The 17330-nt window shown below is 65.2% G+C and overlaps 1 protein-coding gene across 2 annotated transcripts; it reads right to left on the reverse strand.

Annotated features, from left to right (window-relative positions):
• Nucleotides 1-1203: 1203 nt before the first annotated feature.
• Nucleotides 1204-17236, reverse strand: GAA (alpha glucosidase). 2 transcript variants are annotated; one of them, XM_004748755.2, is made up of 20 exons: nucleotides 17132-17236; nucleotides 13682-14267; nucleotides 12542-12687; nucleotides 10583-10748; nucleotides 10410-10506; nucleotides 9803-9922; nucleotides 9562-9680; nucleotides 9344-9475; nucleotides 8712-8822; nucleotides 8013-8126; nucleotides 7845-7929; nucleotides 7339-7456; nucleotides 6921-7054; nucleotides 5289-5440; nucleotides 4981-5129; nucleotides 3893-4034; nucleotides 3451-3600; nucleotides 2885-3049; nucleotides 2504-2656; nucleotides 1204-1897 (listed from the first exon to the last, which is right to left on the reverse strand). In XM_004748755.2, the coding sequence occupies exons 2-20, from the start codon at nucleotides 14225-14227 to the stop codon at nucleotides 1838-1840; spliced, it is 2859 nt and encodes a 952-aa protein (XP_004748812.1). In that variant the 5' UTR covers nucleotides 14228-14267; nucleotides 17132-17236; the 3' UTR covers nucleotides 1204-1837. The 2 variants fall into 2 exon arrangements, with proteins under 2 accessions (XP_004748812.1, XP_004748811.2); XM_004748754.3 differs by lacking the exon at nucleotides 17132-17236 and adding an exon at nucleotides 17028-17121.
• Between the last annotated feature and the right edge of the window lie 94 nt (nucleotides 17237-17330).

Below are 17330 nucleotides of genomic sequence, written 5' to 3' on the forward strand. Positions count from 1 at the left end.
GCTCTGGAAACCCAATCATATTCTAGACTTTGGTCGGCCAGAGGGGTCTGACGCGCCCCACCCACCGTCACTGGGCTTGGAAGCTCCACGGCCAAGGCGAGCCGCAGCCTCTAGACATGGTTCGCAGCGGGCGGGAGCCCGAGCCCAGACCTCCAAACCCGTGCGGCCGACGTCTGCCAGCAGCCTGCACCGGCGAGGAACCGGATTCGGGCCCAGAGCCTGCGGGGAGGAAGCAGCCTGGAGGGAGACCTTGGCTGCCCTCCCTGCCACCAGCGCCACAACAAGGTGATTCTGCTGTTTGTAGCCACTGAGCTTGTAGTCATTTGTTACAGTAGCAATGGAAAGACTACAATATCTATGATAGATGTGTAGTGTAAGTCAGTAACAAGGCCGCCACTCCACGTTAAAAAAAGGCCAAAGATTTGAAGAGACACTTCCCCAGAGAAATTCATGGGTGACAGATAGCCAAAGTCTGCAAAAAGGTGCTTGGCATGGCTTGTGTGCAGGGACACGTGTTTGGAACCGCGAGCCCCATTCTCGCCAGGATGCCGAAGGCCAGCGGACTAGTCCCAAGTCGGCGAGGATGCGGGGCAGCGGGCACTCTGGCTGCTGGCCGGAATGCGGACCAGCACCAGCACATTGGAGAGCAGTTTGGCAGCTTCTAGAACGTGAGTCACACCCGCCCCCATATGACCTGACCGTGCCACCCTGGCCTGTGCTCAAGAGAAGTGAGGACCCGGGAAACCACTCAGTGCAGCTTTATTCACACCGGCCCCGGATCGCAGCCAGCCCCGAGGCCCACGGTGGCATCCCCACTCGGAGGCGAGCAGGGATGTACAGCATAGGCGAGTGTCGGAGGAATCCGGCCGAGTGATCTCAGCGGGACAACGTGCGGGAAGCTCCCCTTTCCATAAACCTCTGGAAAACACACTGCAGACTAGTTGCCTGGGGTGAGGTGTAGGGGCCCACCTCCCACCCACCCTGCCTCGGACTCCACGCCCAGTGGGACATTCTCCAGGCCCGAGTGGTGCCGGGAAGGTGGCACAGGGCTCTGCTGCTTTGAGAGCCTGGGGTGTGGCATGCGTGCAGCTGCCCCCACCCCCCAGAGCATCCAGGGGCAGGCTGGGACGGAGGGGCTGCCTCCATGTCCTGGCCCTGAGACACATCCTTTCTGCCCCGAATTCCAGAAGGACCAGCAGAAGCTTGATTGCAATGACCCCTTTATTAGTAATAATTGCACTTAAGATCAAGGGTTTCCCTGGGTCCTGTGAACCCTCCGGAGATCCCCCAGCCCGCTCTCATTGGACGGGGGGCAGGGGACAGCTCCCCCTGCTGCCGGGGGGCATTGCCCAGAAAGCAGGCTGCGGTGGCTGCCCAGCCCTGTCCTTTTACCGGGCCAGAGCAGCACAGCCGCCCGCGGCGTGACCTCGGGGTGCAGGCACAACATCCTCATCTGGAGCGCACCTATGCTGTCTTGGGCGGGGAGCTGGGGGCAGGTGGGAAGCTGGGGGCAGGCGACATCATTCTCATTCCAGTGACAAGCTACGGAGAGGTAAGCCTTCCAGAACAGCGCTGCACACACGAGGCAACCCTGGGGCCACGGCCCATGGGATCTGTGCGGAGAACCGTCCAGCGTGTTGCTGGCCCAGAGCCCCTGGTCCCAAGAGGTAGACGCACAGGCAGACCGGGGTTCTTGAGGGAGGGCAGCGCCATGAGACGTGGGGCAGGCGTGTCTGACCCCGAGGCCCACCCACACGTCCTAACCAGGAGGTCACAGGCGCCGGGGCCTCTGAAACCAGTCTCCTCCCGTACAGGATCGGCACACCACCGGCCCAGGTCACGACCAGCTGATGACAAACTGCCGTCCCATCAGCAGGGACACGGGGATGTCCAGGGTCTGGGGAAAAACAAGAAATAAAAATTGACTGGGGCGCCTGGGGGGCTCAGATCATGATCCAAGGGCCCCGGATCGAGTCCCGCATCAGGTTCCCTGCTCAGCGGGAAGCCTGCTTCCTCCTCTCTCTCTACTTCTCCTCCTGCTTGTGCTCTTTCCCTCTTTCTCTCTCAAATAAATAAAATCTTTTAAAGATAAAAATTTAAAAAAAAGTAAAAACTGACCACCAGACAGGTGCCCTCAGAGGGGAGGTCCCGAACTCCAGCACACGGGACCCCGGGCTGGAGTGAGCAGTGTGCTTGGGGACGGCCCCAGCCCCGGGGGCTTCTGGCTCTGGGCCTCCCCAGCTGAGTTCAGAGGACGGTGTCCTCTGTGTTGGCCGCCCCAGCCTGAAGTGGGCTGGCATTTAAACATGGCCCACGCGCCACCGTCTGTGTAGGCACCAGCGGAGCAGAGATCCGGGGCGCGCGGGGCCTGTGCTTACCCTCCTTCCCTCACCCTTGGAAGGCCCGGCTCGGAGGGCACCAGGTCCTGGGGGTCCCTGGCACCTCCTGCCCCCCGACCGTCCTGGGGGACAAGCCCTCGGACCCCAGCTGTGGGCCCTCTTGCCTTGGTATCGGGGCTGTAGTTGAAGTTGGAGACAGGGACGCCGTTGGAGAGGACCTGGCTGGGGGCCACGGCCACCCCCAGGACGGTCACCCTCCTCAGCGGCAGGCCGGCCCCCTCGCCAGTCACGCGCACCAGCTCGCTCACGATGGTGTTCTGGCGGAACGGGGACACAGAAGCGAGGTGTCAGCGATGGCCCAAGAAGCTCCACCAGCGGGGGTCAGCGGGGGGTGGGGGGCTTTGGGCAAACCCTCAGGACACCAGCCGGTGCGTGAGGACCGGCTCAGGGCGGCTGGCCCACAGGCCCTGCTCCCTTCACGAGGCGGACCCAGGGACAAGGGGTCCCCACGGCGCCCACCAGCCCCAGCAGGTGCTGGGACTCACATTCCTAGCCAGGAAGGTGACCTCCGTGTAGTCCCCGCGCTCCAGCACCCCCAGGCTCTCCCCGTCATCCCAGAACAGCTCCCCTCGGGCCTCCCCGTTCACGGTCAGGGCGGCGAGCAGGGCCATGGGCTGCTTCCGGGACTCTGTGGTTGTGAGGCCAGGGCCCTGGAAGAGCAGGGGCGCGTGTCACCATCTCAAGCCTGGCAGAGGCCTCCGGAGCAGGACGGGAAGGACGCTGGGCTGGGACAAGTCGGTGCTGGAGGGAGGCAGGACCCACAGGACAGCCTACACCCGAGGGGCTGGGGCGCCTGTCCTGACCCCTCTGGCCAGCGCAGACACCCTCGAGGACACGAGCAGCCCACGGAGGCTTGCACGCTGCTTCCCAAGGAGGGGACACGAGGCAGGACTCCCCGCCCCCCGCCGGCACAGCACGTCAGCTCGTCTTCAACCCTTAGTCGCTGTCCTCTCTGCCTGAGGTTTGGGGACGGACCCTCTCCTGAAGGGACAGCATGGGGTCTGGCAGCCCCAGAGCTGGGCGGACAGGCTCGGGGGCCCGGCCCGGGTACCTGCAGGGGGATGATGTGCCCAGCCCGCAGATGCACGTTGATGGTGTCCAGTGGGGCTGGGAGCGTCACCCACTGCCCCTTGCTGTGGATGGCGGACATGAGGGGAGCCCGAGGAGGACATGGGGAGCTGCCGAAGGCCTCTCCCGGCACCTGGAGGGAGACGGCGTGTCAAGAGTCAGGACAGTGCAGGAGCCCCGGGGCCGTCACGAGGAGCCTGACGCAGGCTTGGCGTGGGCGCAGGACTCTGGAGTGGGAGAACTGGAGACCAGGGCCTCTCGGGCCTCAGTCTTCTCATCTAGAAAATGGGTCACTGCGAAGCCTGGGTGTGAAAACGCAGGCGGAGGCCCTCAGGCCGCCGGGTCCCCACACGCGGGCTCCCTTCCGCCTTCTGGCCCGCCCCCCAGGCCCCGGAGGAGGGACACCTTTGGTCTCTGGGACTCACCATCTGCAGGTCGTACCATGTGCCCGGGGGGAAGTAGCCTGTCACTTGGACCTTCCCGGCCTCAAGCACGGGCGTGATGAGCAGAGCCGCCCCCCACAGGAGCTGGCGGTCCACGGTCCATGTGTGCGGGTCCTCGGGGAACCTTCAAACACGAGAGGCGGGCGCATGGGCCTGGTGACCTCAGCATGTTCAGGAGGCCCTCAGGGAATCACAAGGAGCCAGAGGACTCCAGGCGGGACGGGGCGAGGCTGGTCCCAGCCTCCGGAGCTCGGCGCGGGAGGCAAACAGGCCCTCTCCCCGGCCACACACTCGGGGCAGGGCACCGTCCGTGGCCCCCGTGTGACAAACTTCCCGGCCACTGGTCTGCTGCTGGCTCGTCCTGGTCCCATCAACCAGTCTGCGTTGTCCCTGTCAGTTTGGGACACTGATGACCCCAGTGTGTGTGCCTTCGCGATTCCGCGATGAGGGAAGTCATAATGGTCTCAGTTTCTGTTCAGAGAAGTATAACTTTTCTTCCTAAATTCAACCCCCTCCTCCAGCCAGTGGGGGACGTTCGCTTCTGTGTCCTGTGGAACTTCCTAGAGCTTCAGTTTCGATGTCTAAGGGTGTAACCCACCTGCAACTTGCGTTTGCACCGCGTGAGAGGAAAATGGATTTTTGCAAAGAGCTAACAGATCTGTACCACATGGGACTGCTCTGACCCACGGGCCGGGCACGGTATTTTCTTACGGGCATCTTTGACGCATCTGAGTCCTACTTGGGGACATCAGCTGGGCTTTTTCCAAGGTCCTTTCCCCTGTAAGCCAACCCCGGGACGGCTTGACAACTTGCTTTACTGTCCGGTTGGCCTGGTCTGCACTTGGGTGTCCCTCACCCTGGGTTTTCAGGAACCTGCGCCGTCCCCAGCCCTGAGCTGCAATCTCACAGGTGGGAAGTGGGGGTGCAAAGGGCCCCCAGTAGGGAGGGCCTGGGATTCCTCCCTCCTCCCTCGGTCTGGGGACACCCCTGTCCAGCAGGATGGGGGTCCTGCTGGCCATTAGGCCGGTGGTCAGCCTGTGGGCCCTCCCTTCCCGACCCCGGGTACTCACTCTAGGAAGAGGGGCCGAGCCACAGTCTCGCCCAGGACGTGGGCCCGGTGGAAGAGCAAGTACAGGTAGGGCAGGAGTGCGTAGCGCAGGCCGAGGGCCTTCCGCATGGCTTCCTGCGCCGTCTCGCTGAACCTGTAGGGCTCCTGAGGCTGCAGCGGGGGAGAGGAGGGGAGGGGGCGTCTGGCTCTTAGGCTGCGAGGTCCCCGCCTCTCCCACGGAAGACCCAGCCTGCTGGCATGGACGCCAGCCCGCTACGTCCGCAGTGGGACCCCCAGGGCAGACCCCCGCCCGGCCCGCCCGGCCCCTACCAGGCTGTTGAGGTCGTTATGGTTCCGCATGAACGGGTAGAAGGCGCCCAGCTGGGTCCAGCGCACGCACAGCTCCTCCGAGGTGTTGCCCAGGAAGCCACAGACGTCAGCGCCCACCAGCGGCACCCCCAGCAGATTGAACAGCAGGATTTCTGGGGGGGCAGAGCCAGACTGGGGCTTACCCCCTGCCCCCGCCCCACCGTTCAGTACGGCGCTGGCCCTGGCGTCTTCCACTCGTGGTCAGCAGAAGGGGGTCCCTCGCAGACCTCCTGCTGACATCCGGGGTGGGCAGAGCGGCCCATTAGGGTGGAAGTGTGTCCCCACAAAAGGGGTGCTCGAGTCCTAACCCTCTGTGCTTGTGAGGTGACCTTATTTGGAAAGGGGCTCTTGGCGGCGACCACTCAGTCGAGGTCACCGGAGGTCCTGACCCAGTACACCTGGTGACCGCGTGAGAGGAAGCCCGGACCGTGACGACACATACGGGGCAGATGGCCAAGCGAGAACGGAGGCAGAGCTGGAGGGACAGCCCCCCATGAAGGACACCGAGGGCTGCTGGCCACTCCCAGGAGCTGGAGGACACGAAGAAGGGCTCTCCGCTCCGATGCCGTGAGTCGGACCACGAGCCTCCAGGGCTGGGGGAGCCCACGTTTCTGGGCCATCAGCAGCCAGTGTGAGCTGGTGCGTGCGGCCGGGAGGTCAGCGAGCCCCCGAGCTGCTGAAGGGTCAGGTGGCTGCAGGTCCTATCAGCAGGGGTGACCCGCCACTGTCGGCAGGACGGGGCTGCTCTGGGCCCTCCCTCTCCTCAGGTTCTCCTCGGGGACCGGCAGCTGAAGGGCAGACCTGACCCAGCCTGGGGCCTGGCTTGCAACAGGTCCCAGGACCAATGTGACCTCTGCCACGGAATGATCAGTGCCCACGAACGCTACAGCCCGAGAATCAGGGGTGGGCACAGGGCCTGGAACCCACTCCAAAGGGCTTCAGAGACTGGCCTGCGGGGCCTGGGCCCTGGCAAGCTATGCCGGCCCCAGGGTGACATCGGAGCCGGGGGCATTTGTGGGCAGAGCCGGACGGCAGCTTCTGGAAGGAGGAATGGCTCCTCCTCCAAGAGCTCGCCTCGCAGGGCTTCCCCATGGCCCGAAGGTCTGCAGACGCACCCCGCACCGCCGCAGGCCAGCCCCCACCAGAGCGCTCCCAGGCTGGGGGGTTGTGGGAGGCCCAGCAGTGCAAGGAGCTGACCCAGGGAGGGCCCTGGCCCCTTCTCCCTGCCCAGCACGTGTCTGCAGCATCAGAGCTGTTGGGAACGAAAGTCAAACTCTGCTCCGCCGGTGGGGTGGGTGGCACCCACAGGCTGGGCTCAGGTCGCCAGAAGGGACATCTTGAGGACGGAATCTGACTGCTTCGCTGGCAGCGGCCGGCGCGAGTCAGTGATGGGGACGCTTGGAAACCGCATCGCGGCCTGCCACAGCGGCACAGCACCCCAGGGAAGCCCACCCGCACGGGTGAGGCCCTGCACGGGGCTCGGGGCACAGGGGCCCACAGGCCTCTTGCCCCGCGTGCGCCAGCAGCGTCTCGCTGGGCTGGGCTGGGCCCGGCGCCCCGTTCTGAGGCGCTTCTCCGGACAGGGGCTCTCACCCGGCACGGAGTAGGACAGCTGCTCCCAGCTGCTCCACACGTCCCCCGTCCAGTGGCCGGCGTATCGGCCGTGGCCGGCGAAGGTCGAGCGGGAGATCACAAAGGGCCGCGTCCCCCGAGCCTTCACGAGGGCCCTGTGCAGAGCAGGGAGACAGGGCAGTGCGGAGCAGGGCTGCCCGGGAGCCCCGCGTGACCCCGCGCCTCAGGTTGGGGCGCAGGAGGGAGGCAGAGCGGGGAGCGAGCCGCCGAGAGGGCCGAGGCCAGGAGGGCAGGGGTCTGGCTCAAGCCGCTGGGCCGCCCGGCAAGGTGAGCGTGTCACAGGGAGGACAGGTGTCCCTCCAGGCTCCCGCTGGGCCTCTGTGTGCTCGCCACCGGGCCCTCCTCCGGGGCACGGGGCAGCCGTGAGCACGGCCCTCACCTGTGGGACGCCAGGGCTTCTGTGAGGCCGTACAGGTTGTGCAGGTTGTAGTGCGTGGAGAGGAACTGGCGGCTGGAGGCACAGACGGTGGCGGCCCGCAGGGTCCCGCCGACCACCCCTGGAAGAGAAGCAGGCCGTCTCCGTCTGTGGAGCCTCCGCCTGGCCCGCGGGTGCCCCCACGTCCCAGGAGGCCCCTTGGAACGGGGGGTATCTCCCCCCTTCCAAGGACAGGGAGAGGTGGAGGCTGAGGCCGACCTCTGCAGATCGCGGACTGCACGCCCACCTGCTCTAGACCCATTTCCGGGCTCTCCCCTTCCTGTCCCTGAGCCCGAGACACCGTCCCTCTGGAGGGCCCCGGCCAGCAGCGGGTGCCCCGGTCCGCACTGCCTGGCTGATGTCTCCCCAGCCCGACCTTCCTCCCGGGATTGCCCTCCCCTTCCCGGGGTGGCTGCGCCATCGGCTCCTCGGAAAGGACAGCGGCGCGTGGGGGCGGGAGGGGAGCGCACCTGGCACGTAGGGCGGGTTCTCCAGCGCGTTGTCGGGGCAGCCGTCCACAGAGCCCTTTACGAAGTTGGACGGCTCGTTCATGTCCTGCAAAAGAGGCCCTGGCGGTGGGCGCCCTGCCCTGGGTGGCAGACGGTAGCGGCCAGTCCCACAGCCCTCGGGACACTCACGATCCACATGCCGTCGAAGGGCACCTGGGCGTGGAACTCGGACACCATGTCCTGCCACCAGTCCAGGGCCTCGGGGCTGGTGAAGTCGGGGAAGGCGGTGAATCCGGGCCACACCTGCAGGAAAGGCCAGCGGGGAGACCAGGCCCCCCCAGAGCTACAGCCTTGCTCGTCCGCGTGGGAGTGGGAGGGCTGTGGAAGTGAGCGGCGGTGGCAGTAGGGGCCATGGGGGGACATTCGGCTGAGACCTCACTTTCAGACAAGGGCCCTGGGACAGAGTCACGGACCTCTGCACCCCCGACGGCCTCCCTAAGCCTCCCCTCAGCGGGGAACACCTTCCCTTGGTTACGGGCACGCTCTGGAACAGGAAGTCGGGGGCTCTGCCAGGCGCCCTGTGGGAAGAGCTGGGAAGCCCCCGGGGGCTGAGGACACAGAGACCCCTGCCGAGGGTCTGCAGAGCTCATGCCTGGGCTGGGCCCAGCTGCCCACAGAGTCAAGGGCCTCTGATGGAAGGATTCGAGGTGGCATCGATCCGCAGCCCCCAGCACTTCCAGCTGCGACCCTCCCCCCACCTGCCCTACACTGTCTCACTGGACAACGTGATTTCTTGAATCCTGTCCTCTTCCCAACAGTGAGCCCCCTGCTCCCCCAGGCTGGGCCTCCTGCTTTCTCACCCCAGGCCCTCAGTGGCCCCCACCCTACCTTCCCAATCAGAGGCTGCCCGGTCTCGTTGGTGATGAAAACCTTCCTCCGCAGACCCTCGTCGTAGGGTCGGTAGCTACCGGGGGGACTTGAACTGCTGATGGCAGGGTCCTGAGCGGGGTCAGAGGAGAAGGGAACACCCAAAGCCAGGCACCAATTAGTGGGGAAACAGGAAAATGCTCCCAATACATCTTTAGGAAGAACAGAGGCAGGAGGGGGCGGGGCGCTGATGCACACGTCTGGGGAGAGACTGGCCCGCGGGGCCCCTTGCGTGCACGTCTGGGCTCTGCTTTACAGGTTTTCCAGTTTCAGAATAAAAGAAGGTCCCCATCCGCCCTCCCTGCCCTGAGCAGCCACAGATGCTGGCCGCGCTCCGAGGGTTGAACTGAGGGAAACGGCCAGTGTCAGCACGATTCCGACCCGGGCAGACCGGATCCCTCCACCGTGGGGTGTCCACCGTGCAGCCCCTCGGCCTCAGCGCCCCCTCCCCGTCTCCTCCAGCCATGCAGCTGGACGCTCGGCCGGGAGAACTGGCCCCAGGAGTGTGGGGCTCTTAAGAGCCCGGCCCTGCGCCCGGCCCCCCTTTCCGGAGAGGCAGCCCCCACGCGGCACGGGACAGGAGGGCCACTCACCACGATCATCACGTACCGCCGGCCGCCCTGGTGCAGCTCCCGCACCATGGCCGGGAAGTCCGCGAAGCCGTCCGTGTTGAAGGTGAAGTCCCTCCTGGCGTCCATGTAGTCCAGGTCATTCCACTGGGTGTCCTGCGGCCAGCACAGGGTCTGCTGCAGCCGGCCCGGGGGCCTGCGTCCTGGCCCAGCCCCCCTGAGCACGCCCTCCCAGCACTCACCAGGGGGAAGTGGGCCCTGGTCATGTTCTCTACCACCTGGCGGGTGACGGCGGTGGAGGAGTAGCCCCAGCGGCAGAGGTGGAAGCCCAGGCCCCAGTAGGGCGGCATGAATGGGTAGCCTGCGGTCGGGCGGGATGAGGGAGGCTCCGTGAGCAGGCAGGCAGTGGGGTGGGAGGGAGGGACCCGAGGGGGCGGCGGGGGCAGGCGGGATGGGGGGCGCGGGGCCGTGGATCAGGCCTACCCACGATTTCCAGGTACTGCTGCACCACGCTCTTGGGCTCAGGGCCCAGGAAGATGTACACGTCCAGGACCCCACCTGTCGACCTCCAGCTGAGGGCCGGGCTCGGCTGCAGGACCACATCTGGGGGAGGCAGCCCTGGGGCTCAGGCACAAATACCCGCGCCGCCTTCCCCCCACCCCCCCGCCTACACGGCACCTTGAAGAGGGGTCACATCCCACCAGGGAAGCTGGGAGCAGCCTGCTTGGGGCCTGGGGACAGTTCCTCTGAGCCTGACTCCTTTGACAGCCTGGAGCCGAACAGACCCCAGGACTCCCCTTTCCGGGCCTCTGCTCAGAGCCGGGTTCCCAGAGTGTACCTTGGGGTACCTAAGGGCGAAGCTGGCAGAAGCCACGGCCCACCGGCCTCATTTCTTGGGGAGGCAAACAATGCCCCAGGCCCTCCACACGGCCCCGTCCTCTGCCGCTGGCCGGTCTGGACAGGTGCCCACAGCCCCGTGCTCACCCCCTGAAGGGGGGGCGGGGTGCAGCCACACTGAGGGAGGCCGCCGGCCTGGGGGCTCAGAGAGCGCTGGCTGCGGGACACGGGGACCGGGTGCCCGCCTGCTTACCCATGGCGTTGCTGTTCAGCAGAAAGACGCCGTGAGCCGACCCGCCGTCCTCCAGCACCAGGTAGAAAGGGTGGGACCCATACAGGTTCACGTTGGGCTGGGCGTGTGGACACAGCTCGTTAGCGCCCGCCCCCACGTGGTGCCTCCAGTCCCCGCCTCGCCGCCCCCTTTACCGCGGGGGCGATGTCCCGGTTCCAGAGGGTGATCTTGGTCCAGCTGGTACTGAGCGTCAGGGAGCCGAGATGCTCGGCAAGGCCCACGATGTGCTGGGACGGCAGGGAGGTGGACAGCTGCAGAAACTGGTCGGCGAAGAACAGGGGCGCCACCGTCGTGTTCAGCCTGCCAGGAAGAGCCCAGCAGCCTTGGCATCCTAGGCCGCCAGATGACCAGAGAGACCCCTGCTGGCCCCTGAGGAGGGCTGGAGTGGCCTGGCCACGCTGTGACACACTGACCCTGGGACAGAGGCAGCCAGGGGAGGCCCAGCGACCCAGGGGACCTGCCCCAGGGGTGGAGAGCTCCCCCCACACTACCTGGCTCTGTCCACGTTGCCCCAGGCGGGCATCCAGAAAGGAACAGCTCCATAAGCCCTTGCTGCTAGCAGGTGCCCAGCACCAGCTAGCAGCAAGGGCAAAGGCTGCCCGAACCCTTCTAGTCCTTGAGGCGGCCTCAAGATCCTTCTGCAAGGACCAAATCTACTCCCAGACGCTGGCCACGTCCTTCCCCAGAGCCCATGGAGCTGTCCACCCGGGGGGGGGCAGGACCCCCTGAGGTGGCTCGGTGTCCGGACAAGGCAAGAACCACAGATGGGCGCGAAAGACCGATTAATGCTGATTTCATGGGTTGACATCCCATCGCGCCTGCCCCGGGGCAAGGCTTCTCTTTTTCAAGACCAAAATCTGATTCAATGCTTCGGAAAACGTCTCTCAGATCTCTGCTCAAAGGTCAGCTTCCTAGAGAGGCCTTCTGGAGCCCCTCACTCCAGAGCCAGCCCTGCCCTCTGCATCCGCACCGCTCGGCTCCTCTCTAGAACTTTCTCAGCACTGTTATGACATCGTACCTGGCCTCACTCCCTGCCTCCTTCCACTGTGTCAGCCCTGGGGCAGCTCCAGAACGCTCAGCCCAGAAGGAGCAGAAAACGCATTTCAAGAGGTGAGTTCTCCTAAGGCAAGTCCAAGCTCGCTCCCAAACATGGAACTGCGTCCAGTGACAAAAAGGAGCCCTGTCCACCCAGGGCACTCATTTACGTGGGACTGTACAGGCAAAGGGCCCAGGGTGAGAATGTGCTTGCAGAATCCACTATCAGGACAGACAGGGGCACTCTGGCAGGGGACCCGTCAGACACGGGTCACGGCCACCACACTGGATTCCAGGACACTGTGGTGCATCCAACCCCCAGGGTGTGATGGGGAGGGGACGTGTCCCCGGAGGCGAGGGCATGCCTGACCGATGCCCTTGTCCTCCCTAACCATCCTGCCGGCGTCCGCTGTGGGTCAGAACCTCGTTAGGAGCCGGAGATCCAGGAGCGAGTGTCTGGAACGGGAAAGGCTCCTTGGCGGGCAGACAGCAGCCACGATTCAGACAAACCTAAGACCTCAGCGGACAGAAGCCCCGGGGAGACGGGACACAGACAGTGGCCAATAACACGGATGCCGGGGCTCAGGAGCTGCCCTCAGGGCCTGCCTCAGTCTCCCTGTCCGGTCAGCGGGGGCAGTAACAGTACCTACTGCTCAGCTGTTGGAGTGCCTGATGCACCTGAGTGACACATGCCACTGGAAGCTAAATCACATGCACATGAACAGGAAGCAGCAAGGGGACGCTGCCCGCAGTGGGGGGACGCCGCCCGCAGTGGGGGTGCCGTTTCACTGCGGACCGAGGTTTCTCAGCCTGGGCACCTTCGACACTGGGGCGGGCGATCTGTGTGGGACAGCCATTGCCAAAGGTCCCTGGTAGGATGCACCCCAGCGGGCCCTCCCTGGGGGACATCAGGGGGGCCTCTGCAGAGGGGTGGCTGAGGAGCTGAGCGAGGGGAGGGAGGGGTCCCGGTGGAGGGAGCAGGGAGGTGGCCCGAGGGAGAGTGGAAGATGGTGCCCTGACCCTCCCACTGGGGTCGGGACACTGAGACCAGCACTCACAGCACCCGGCCGTCTAGCTTCCGGCGCACGACCACCCCAAAGGGCTCCTCTCGTAACTCCACGCTGTAGAGCGTGGTCGAGGCCCGGCTGTGGACACGCGGGGTCTCCAAGGGCACCTCGTAGCGCCTGTTGGCGGGATCTTTGATCTAGAAGTCAGATGTTGGCGCCGTGAGGCTCTCTGTGGACTGGCACGCCTTCCCCCCATCACCCCGCCCTCACCCTCCAGAGGAGTGGGGACTCCGTGCACGGCCCAGCGTGGCCACACGCAGCATGGCCGCGCGGGCGACATGGTCCGCTGAGCCTCCGTGTCCTTGCATCCCGAGGCCAGGGAACACCCCGCGTGGGTCTCCGGGGAAGACACACAACACCCAGGCAATCTGAATTCCAAACACACTTCTCCCAGTATGTCTCAAATATTGCATGGGACATACGCTAACAACCATAAACCCATTCCTTGGTTTTCTGGATTCAAAGTTACTGGCATCCTGCATTTTTACTGGCTGAACCTGGCAACAACGTTCCACCCAGCATGCCTGTCGCACGGTGGCTGAGGGTCAGATCAGAGCAGCCAGCCTGGCTCTGTCTGCTCCCCAGGAATCACCCGGTTAAATGCTAGCGGCTGGGAATCACTTCGTTAAAGTTATTACAAATTCTGTGCCTCAGACGCTTTTGGCTTGGCCTCCTCATACTCAGTGCCTGGGTTTCCGCTGGGCCCCTGCTATGTGCCAGATGGTTCCTGGGGCTGGAAATCAGCAGGGAGTGAATCAGACAACAGGTCCTGCCCTCAGGGGGTGGACGATCACCAGATTCCACGGCCCACGGCCTGGAACGTTCCACTTTCTTCCTTCTCCACCCCTCCCCTTGCTGACTCCTGTCCTATAGGACTCAAGGTCCCAGGTGGGAGGTCACTTACTGGGGGGAGTCCACTGTGCCCTGGGCCCTGCCCTCCAGAGCACGTTCTAGAACCTTCTGATCGCTGTCTCAGTGGCCACGGCTCCCAGAGCGTAGGCACCGTGTGCTTATTCCTGGGCTCCCAGTGAAGCCACCCAACACATCTGGACACCAGACCAGCACCCAGTCGGTTCCACCTTGACAGGCTGCCCACCCATGTTTCCTCTGCCCCCGTGTGGCCCTGCCCACCGTGAAGTGAAGCCGGCTCTCTGTCTCCAGGAGCAGGTCCAGCCGCAAGGTCAAGATGTCCTTGGGGAAGAAGGTCGGGCTGGTGCGGGTCAGGGTGGCCGTGTAGCCTGTCTCCGTGCTGGTCAGGTTCCCCAGCTTGTAACTCGGGTAGCTGGGTGGGAAGAAGCACCAGGGCTGCCCCATCCGGGGGACCTGAGGCCACTGCCTCGCAGGCTGGTAGCAGCAGCCCCGGGCCTCACACTGCTCCTGGGTGATGGGCTTGTCAGGGGCGCAGTCGAAGCGGCTGTTGGGGGGCACATCGCACTGGCTGGGTGCCGCTCGGGGACTGCCGTGGTGCCCTGTGGTGGGCTGGGGGCCCGGGTCACGGGCTCCCCGCTGGCGAGTGTGATACAGCTGCTCAGGGACTCGGGAGAAGCTGCGCTGCTCTTGGGGGACCACCAAGAAATCACGGAGTAGGACGTGCCCCAGGAAGACAGCGGTGGCCAGGGACACGAAGGTGCAGACCCCCAGCAGGGGGCGGGAGCTGGGAGGCCACCGCGCGGCCATGGTCGCAGGCCCCTGCGGCAGCCGGCTGGGTCCTGGAGGCCTGCAGAGAGAGGAGCGGGGCTCAGGAAGGACGGCGGGGCGGAGGGGCTGGGGGTGGGGGTCGCGGGGCTCTCCCAGCAGTGTCCAGACGCCGGCCGGCGGCTGGCCCGGCAGTGCCCGGGGTGAGGTGTGCCGAGAACAGGGGCGGGCAGGGAGGGAAGAGCTGCTGGCTGTTTAGAAAGGCAGCGAGGGAAGGAAAAGGGACAGCCGAGGAACGCCCCAAATAGGGAGTTTCGGGACGCCCTGTACTGCGACTGCTTACAAATGAAAAGCATTTAAAATGTGTGTAAAATGATTTAATGACACGCAAAGACCTATGTGGTAAGCTCGTAAATCAAACAGACGAGTCACAGCATGCCTGGCGGACACACGGCCCCTCTTCTGCAGAGACTGGGGCTGAGTCACTCGGTTTTGGCAAATGAGCTAGAAGTGGAAGAGCCCTCAGGGCACCCACCACTTTCCCTCGGTCCCTCTTCTGCTGACTGGGCAGTGGCTACAGCCTGGTAAGAAGTCGCCAGCGCTGCGGCCCAGGGCCGCACTCCCGGACGGCCCTCCCTGCCCCTGCGGTCAGGTGCGCGGCAGCTCCTCTCTCTGGGTGCTCGGGAGCTAAGGCCGCTACGACCTGCCTTTTGCTTCTCTGTATTTCCTACGAGTTTTTCTCATTTATTCAGAGACAGAAGGAGAGACGGTCAGAGCACAAGCAGGGGGAGGAGCAGAGAGAGAGGGAGATGCAGGCTCCCCACTGAGCAAGGAGCCCGATGCGGGGCTCGATCCCAGGACCTGGCAATCATGACCTGAGCCGAAGGCAGAGGCCTCACCATCTGAGCCACCCGGGGGCCCCTGTTCTAAATATTTTATGATGAACGTTATTGGCTCAGCTCCTCTGAGGAGTAAGATACCAACAAGACCAACGTGCACGGATTTAATTGGGGGGGGGGTCCCTTCTCTCCGAGGGAAAACGGGGAGGTTGCCAGGAGAGCTGTCACCCCAGCCAAGAGCTGACCTCTGACCTCAGCGGCGTCAGATACCGAGGGGAGGAGTGCTCGCGGGCAAGCATCCTGGACTGCCTGGCGTGTAGGCTGCGGAAGGTCCCGCCAGGCCACGGGTCTGGCAGGAGGACCTGAGCCAAAGCTGGCCGCTCGTGAGGTCAAGGTCTCTCAGCGGTGGCCTGCCCTAGTGTCGTGGGCTGGGAAGCAGCCTGCCCCGGAGCAGACAGGGGCAAGCTCCGCAAGAGGCCTGGGGGCCGCTCATCGTGCCCCCAGAAACATGCAAGGACTGGGGAAAAGTCACACGCCAGCGGACGTCCGTGAGGGCCCAAGGGAGTCTGAACCCGCCACACACACAAACGGGGCCCCTGGGACACTGTGGCCACAGTGGGCCACTGCTGGGTTGGGTGCACGAGTGAACCGCGTTCGTTCACAGCACTGCCGACCCACACGTGTGGGGTTTTCCCTCACGCCAACGAACGGTCCCGCTCTCCCGACGCCAGCCCAGGGGTTCACTCCAACTCTGACATGAATCCCAGCGTCGGCGCAGACCCCACAGGTGAGGCCTCAGCCCCACAGGACTGCCCCCTTCAGACCCCAGGCACAAGCCCCCCCGTTGTCACTCCCACTTCTGAGCAAGTAACGGGCTATAAATTCAAGGGTTCGGCCCCTTCCCTGCATCCGCCTCTAGTTCGATGATTGGCTGGAACAACTCTGCACACTCAGGGAAGAGCTTTGCATCCTGTTACCTGTTTATTGTAAAGGATGGGGCAGCCGGAGGCCGTGGGATGGGGACGGGGTGAGACCAGAGCCCCCACGCCCTCGCTGGGCAGGCCGCCCACCCTCCTGCGCTGAAACGTGTTCACAGCTCAGAGGCTGTCCGAACCCCAACGGGTTTTGGTTTCATTATCTAGGCACAGCTGATTAAATCACTGACCACTGGTGACTGTCACTCACCAGCCCCTCTGTCCTCCCCAGAGGCTGGGGGTAGGGGAAGTGGGCTGACAGTCCCCACGCTGGACTCCTGCCTCCTGCTTCTGCGGACCGGTCCCCACCTGAGGCTGCCCAGAAGCCCCAGCGGCCAGTCATTCTGTGAGCACAGAAAAGACTACCAGTGCCAAGGTTCCCGGCGTCTCAGGAGCTGGGGACCAAGCCTAAATGTGCACGTGTTTATACGACAGGGTCCAGCTGCACCTGCCCCATCCCGGCGCATGGGACACCCTGTGACCGCAAGGCCGCCTGGGGAACCCGCTCTTGGGAGCTCCTGCCCAGGGCTGGTGGCCCTCCCCACCGGAATTCCGGGCGCGGGGGGTGGCCAGGGGGTGGCCAGGGGCACGGCAGGGCCAGGACCCGCCCCTGCCGCTGTCTCCACTCCGCGCGGGGAAGGCCCTGGACGCGGGAAGACTGTCCACCGGAGGGCTTGACAATTCAGACAAAACGGGGAAAAGGAGAAGGTCAGGAGGTCAAGCGGTGCCGCCGGCCCAGAGGCCCCGTGACCTCGCTTCAGGGAAGAGCCGGAGCCGCCGCTCCCCGCACCCGAGTGGCGGTGTAGACGAGCGGGTTCAAAGTCCAGCCCCGTGCCTCAGTTTCCTCCCCACAGCGGGGCAAACGGCCGCCCGTCGCCCAGCACCGAGGGCGCGGAGGGCCCCGCGGATCCCCGGGGTCCCCGTCGTCACCGCGGCCCGCCGCGCGCGGACCCGGGGGGACGCGCTCAGCTTCTGCAGCCGCGGCCACAGCCAGGCACTCCCGCCCGTCGACCCGTCCCGCCCCCTTACGGAGTCACGGCCGCCCCGACCGCCCAGCCCCTGTCGCAGCGGCCGCCGCAGACGGTCCCCGGCCGGCCCTTCGCTGGAACCCCCGCTGCCCGCGGTCCGCTCACCTCCGCGCACGCGCGTCCAGCCTGGGGTCGCCCCTCCAGCCTCCGCGCACGCGCGCCCAGCCCGCCTCGCTCTCCGACCGCCCCCCCCACCCCGTTAGTCTCCGCGCACGCGCGTCCGATCCTCCCCGCCACCAGCAGCTAGCGTCCGCGCACGCGCCCCGGCCCACCGCGGCCACCCGGCCTCAGGCGCAGGCGGGCA

Source organism: Mustela putorius, unplaced genomic scaffold (genome assembly GCF_011764305.1).
Source record: "Mustela putorius furo isolate JIRA1106 unplaced genomic scaffold, ASM1176430v1.1 tig00000873_pilon_pilon_pilon, whole genome shotgun sequence".
Lineage (NCBI taxonomy): Eukaryota > Metazoa > Chordata > Mammalia > Carnivora > Mustelidae > Mustela > Mustela putorius.